The 6,000-nt window shown below is 42.6% G+C and overlaps 1 protein-coding gene across 7 annotated transcripts in view; it reads right to left on the bottom strand.

The window, feature by feature from the left end:
• Positions 1 to 254: 254 nt before the first annotated feature.
• The window catches only part of dusp8a (dual specificity phosphatase 8a), a 65,239-nt gene continuing 59,493 nt past the window's right edge, over positions 255 to 6,000 (bottom strand). For all 7 annotated transcript variants that reach the window (XM_067435780.1, XM_067435785.1, XM_067435782.1 and 4 more), the window contains 4 exons: positions 4,253 to 4,419; positions 3,977 to 4,136; positions 3,636 to 3,759; positions 255 to 3,365 (listed from right to left, as the gene is read on the bottom strand). In XM_067435780.1, the coding sequence (XP_067291881.1) occupies positions 2,300 to 3,365; positions 3,636 to 3,759; positions 3,977 to 4,136; positions 4,253 to 4,419 (1,517 nt within the window). In that variant the 3' untranslated portion in view covers positions 255 to 2,299. The remainder of the gene's footprint in view (positions 3,366 to 3,635; positions 3,760 to 3,976; positions 4,137 to 4,252; positions 4,420 to 6,000) is intronic.

Below are 6,000 nucleotides of genomic sequence, written 5' to 3'. Positions count from 1 at the left end.
TCATATTTTGTAATGTTTGTATTTTGTTTCATCATCACAAAATGGGTACATGGGGAGGAACAAGCCTTTTCCAAAGAACCTGAGGTATTTTGCGTCAAGCAGCCTAAGGTATCAAGATTTCTTCTTTTAAAAATTCCCTATCTCAATTAGTTTTGTTGATACGATGCTATTCACACAACATATAATAATAATAGTAATAATAATAATAATAATAATAATTAGTTGCCAACTATTTAACAATTTCAGCAAAAAAGGACAGCCTGCATCTTTTTATTACATGTTTTAAATAATGATAACAATGTCTTTAAAAATATAGTACAGGGAAGGAAAAGGAAATATAGGTAATGTCTCACACAAGGAAAACAATTACAGCAGCACAAAATACAAGATTTGCCATAGAGGAAAGCTAACTGAAAAAATACAGACATAAATAAATCGCTGAACTATCTCCCATGGAGAGGGCAATCCCATTCACATTTGCGCACACACACCCTTTCTGTGTTATATTTCAACTTTGGAGCGTTCTAGAGATTCTGAGAGAAATGGAGAGGATAAAGGGAAATGAAATTCGTGCAAAAGAGAGAGGACAGGAAAAGAGAAAGCTCAGAGCCCATAATTGTGATCGAGTCATCAAAAGCTCCCCTGAGAAAGCAAGCAGAATGTATTGTCACAATAGTGCAGATTCTGTTCTTATCAGTGAGTTTTACATATAAAGTTTATGATCCAATAGAAACTAGCTGATCAACAATCATCTAGTTGTGTACTTTTATCATAGGGCTGCACAGTCATGGGTTAAAAGGTTAGGGGCTCATCTCCTCTCTAAGACGCCAGTCTATACGAGCATCTGGCAAAGGGTCATTCACAACATCCATCCATCCATCCTCCCGCAAACAGACCCAAACAAACAATAAATAATATCATAAATATGCAGAACAAATGGGGGACGCAGACAAACCCCTTTAGAGTCCCTGTCATTTTTTCCCTTCATTTTATCTTGTGTGCTTGTTAATACAAAAATCTAATTTTGAACATCAAAAATGAGTTGCTACTCATTTTAAGATGCTGGGGTATCATACATATTTTTCTAGATCACTCTAGATTATTCATGCTGGATTAAAGTCTTTAATAATTCAAGCCAGCAGGCTGGAGAGACAAATGAAAGCCATACCAAATGCTTTAGTTTGTGACACACACCGCAGGACATCAATGGTTACACATGATTTTTTTGTAAAGCATTGTTGGTACCCTTTTAATGAGAACATCCAAAAACTTCCCACTTAAAGCAAAAGAAAGTGCATTTTAACATCAGATAATTCCTGGTAATAACCGCACTCTCTTATAAACAAAAAGTGAAAACATATTGCTTGTAGTTGCGTATCGGTCTAGCGAGTGTATTTTTGTGAACATCACTGAAAAAGAAAGATCAACACTGAAAAAAGAGGACAAATAAAAACTCCACAATCTTTATATTATTTCTCATTACCAGAATGAACCAGTAGAATAAATTAAAAATGTAACTAAGAAAAATGACGTCCGTTGAAATCACTGTGTATAGTTTATATACTATTTGTTTGTAAGGAAAACAGCAGCTTTGAAGCATGCTTGGTGAGAGGAACGTGGGTTGCACAACAGTTCGAGCATCACCACTTGGGCACAGGAGGGGAAGAACAAGACCCTGAAATCTGGGTAACAAAAGAGTGACAGAACATTATGGGAAAATGCCCACAATGTGTTTCCTTCATGACATGCCTGGTTCCTCCTCCAGGATTCCATGAATGCAAGGATACAGGACCAGGGTGGACAAGAGCACTGCACAAAGAGGCCTTCATTCAGCCAGTAAAAGCATGTACCACTAAGGCTTAGTCTATGCTGACTCCTTGTGCTGTGGCCATGTAACTTCACTGAGTCCAGGGCGGCATAATAAAAGAAACAAGTGTGAGCATAACAGCCATGCTTGATTCTCAATACACCAAAACACTGGTAAAGCTTTTATGAGGAAACTGGGAAATCTGTTTGAGGAAATGAGGGATTCTGCAACTGGAGTCTCAGCTCATTGTCATTTGGGGATGGCTATGGCTTAAAAACAGTAGAAAGACAAAAGCAAAGTCAATCTGCGTCCGGTTCCACTGACTTAAAAAGAGTCATATTTCTGAGAACCAGTCATTATCGACAAGTCTATGAATTAATATGAATGTCCCACACAACAGCCTCTCCAGACCCACTCTGAGTCATTCTTGCTCATAAGTGGCGCCTGTCTGCTGCATGTGTGTAAAAGTCCTCAGGGGCTGTGCAGGTGATGTCAGGATACTTCAATGATTTCCATGCTCCCAGAGAAGCTGGATTGCTTGCTGATCTTTCCCAGGTCTTCCCTTGAACGTGTCTCTGATATCCCCTCTTCAAACTCCATCTGACAGCTGCGCCGTTTGAACTGCTTATCGGCAGCACTGGAAGTGGGAGCATCCTCATGCCAACTGCCCCTCGAGTCCCGCGGTTCCCCCACCTTCTCCCGCAGACGCACAGCCTCACACGGCCCAGGGAGACTGCTACAGCCTAGGGCAGGAAAGTGTACTGCCCCTCCACCACCATTACTGTTCATTGACTCCGAACTGTAGAACCATGGGGCTTCGCCTGTTGGTGTAACAGGGGTTGTGGCCTGAACGGTGTCTCTATGCTTGGTCCACATGGGCCCGGTGCCCACAGTGGGAAGGCTGAGCAGCAGGGAGGTCTTCAGATTGTCATCAAGACTGGGGCTTTTGTGTGCAGGGAGTGAGCGTCCAAAGTTGAGGCTGTGCGAGTGCACAGGAGAACTTCCAGCACTGCTACCATTGTGCTTGCTTTTCCTCCGCGACCGAGGTCGGGAGCTGCTCTCAGGCAGGAGGCCTGGAGATTCAGCTAAACCAGAGCTGACAGAAACAGGTGAGTACTGGCATACACCATTTGCTTCTCCGGCTTCTGGGCTATCCAGCTTGCAGAGTTTGGGGACATCTTCAGTGTGCAGAGGCGCGAGGCGAGGACAGTGGTTGGGCTCGTAGACAGATTTGATGTCAAGTGAGAAAGAACGCTTGAGCCGGTTGGTGTCCAGGATACGCTCTGCCGAAAGATTCAAGCCATTAAAGCCCTGCTGGAGAGAGGTTGGAGAAGGTAGCTTAGCGTCCAAATCCGTGCTGTTTTTCTCAGCCTCCAAACGGCCCTTTTCAGGATCACTGGAAGATTCTCCTTTATGTTCTGACAATTCCTTCAACTGCTCCAACTTCTCCTGACCTGAGGACAGCGCTTTTAACAGCCTCAGACCTTTCTCAAACTCCAGCAGCTGTCCCAGAAAGTTGAAGTTGGGTGATATTGAAGGTCTGCGGTCCTTGACAAACCTGGAAACAAGAGAAGAGCAAGAATGAGTACCCTAGGGACAAATCCACATATAAGGATAGGAGGACATCTTCAACACAAAGACTCATCACGCGAGCTTGTAAAGGCCTTGAAAAAAATGTGTGTTTAAGAAGGCTACAACAGGTATTGTTTACTGGTTTCTATGTGATCCATTTTACTTGTTGCAGGAAATGGATATAAAATTACAGGTAGCAGAAAACGTTTTTCTGAGGCTGTGCAATTTAAGCTGCAGGGTGTCTGAGTGAATTTACCTGTACGCGTCATCTGATGACAAGCCCATTGTCTTCATGATATAAGCAATGGCGATGGTGGCGGACCTGGAGATGCCAGCTAAACAATGGACAATGACTCGACAGTTGGAAACCTTGGCTTTGTCTGAAAGGGAGAAGGGAAACATGTGAGAAAACTATCTCCTCAGTGACAAGCCAGGAAAAAAAAAACACATTTCTGAAAAAGAATCAAATTTGTTCTTCCTGATATCATCACAGGGCATGCTACTCATTTTTCAAGCTGACATGTGAAGCTCACATAAAGAAAATCATATATAATCAAGTCTTAAATAAACACTCTATTTTCACAAGCAGATTCTTACCAATAAACTCGTTGGTTTTGTCTAGCCATGGCAGGAGTTTTTCACAGTAGTTGTCATTGACGGGTATGCGCATGAAATGGCTTTCGGAGATGAACTCTGGCTTTGGGCAAGTGTTGCTTGCATTTAACACATATGTGATGCCGTTTTGAGCCATTAGATCCTGAGAATGCAAAGAACCACAGTAAGAATTATGTCATGTGATTACTTCTGTTTTGGATTAAATATTAACGCAAGAAAAATTCTCCAACATTCCAAGATCTTATTTGTCAGTTGTACCTTGTTGAGCACATCTTTTTGTGAGCCCAGGTAGAGGTGGGGCAGGATTCGTGTGGGACCAACGTTCGCCACAGGCAAACATGGCTGGGACAAGCTCATAGGCAGAGTGGCCACTGGCTTGCCTTCACACAAGCCCGGAAAACAGGATGAGAATGCTGCAAAACCACCTGAAGAAACAGAGAAAAAAAGAAAGAGCACATTACCAAAATGACCCCCTACCTATTTGAAAAAAAGACAAGACCAGCAAGCTTGATTTTGCGACTGTCAACAGTCATTATGTATGGGATGCAACTCAAAATCTCTCAAGCAGGACAAAGAACTGAACAAAGAAGCTGCAAACTATAATAATAAAGGGCATACTTCAAGTCAAAACCTTTCATACTAACAAAGGACATGCTGATGTCACACATCATTTGTCAAAAACCAAGAATGAAAGGATTCAGATGTTATGAAAAAGATTATGCCAATCTAGGTCAGCGCATGTACGAACACGGCAGTCAAGTGAGCAAAGGCCAGTTAGCCTAATGAAGGATCCTGGCTCTTTAAGAGGTGGGTGGCTCCAGTTTTGGCATTTGTCTGTTGGAGCTCCTTTTCCTGAATGACCTAATATCCTCAACTGAACAACTGTGTCAGGCTTTGAGAATGAGGGTGGTCACAGGTGTAGACCAAGCCCATGATTCATAGCCCTAGGGTGTTGGGTGCGTGGACAACGACATACACACATTCAAATGCAATGTATAAATTCGCAACTATAAGCATTCACATTGCACATCTATAAGAAGCTGAATTATATTGTATTGGCATCAGGGAAGATGGAAAAATGTAATGGATTTACAGAGGAAGAAAGTAGTCTTCATTGAGCTGTGCAATACTGCCAGAACGTGTGAGCCCCAGCAGATGGGTTTAGACCTTAATCTCAGATGAGCTTCATGAGAATCCGGGACATGGTAACCCTGGGAGCGTGCAGACACAGCAGTCAACCAGGGAGCCATGAAATTATTTTGTCCCAGCCAGGAAAGAGTGCAATAGTCCAAACAAAAGTAACTGTTAAACAGATCTGGGTGGGATGGAGTTAAAATGAACAAGTCAATAAAATGAGTCATGGCAAATAAAGAGTGAGGTGATAAGAATATTTACAACAAAGAAAAACGTATGCTCTGAACATCATCTAGGGTCTATAGAAGGTTGACACCACCTGCTTTGCCCTAACTGACAACAAGGAGCACCTGTCCCTCTTATCCATGCATTCATCACCATCTAAACAACTATTGTATGTTAGGGGGTGCCTGTTTTTTTAAGAGCCTGAGCGACAACCTGTCTGTTTCCTGCTATTAATGGCAACGGTTGGTACAATGACATCATCTCTCAGCACAGAAGTCTGAGGTGATTTGCATGTCACTCAAGCAGAACCAACGGGCCCCTTGTGCCTCCTCCATACGCTCTCGAACCTAGATGAATGACTACCGACCAAATGTTCTACATCCCCCATACTGGTTCAAATGCACCCTTCCCCCCTAACCACACACACAAATAAATTCAAACACATTGATACAACCATCTAATCTTGGATATCTGTTCCCCTCCCCCAAATGTAACTCCCCTTACTGGCTCAGTGACATAACCGCCTAAAAATGTTGGTCATTATGTCAACACTGTCAGCAATACATAAGATTTGCCTAGTTAAGGCTTGTTAAAACTAGCTCCCTCTCTCACATCTCTCAAATGCATTACTTAGGTCAAAACAGAGA

Source organism: Pseudorasbora parva, chromosome 25 (assembly GCF_024679245.1).
Source record: "Pseudorasbora parva isolate DD20220531a chromosome 25, ASM2467924v1, whole genome shotgun sequence".
NCBI classification, from domain to species: domain Eukaryota; kingdom Metazoa; phylum Chordata; class Actinopteri; order Cypriniformes; family Gobionidae; genus Pseudorasbora; species Pseudorasbora parva.
This window is presented reverse-complemented; position numbering and strand designations above follow the sequence as displayed.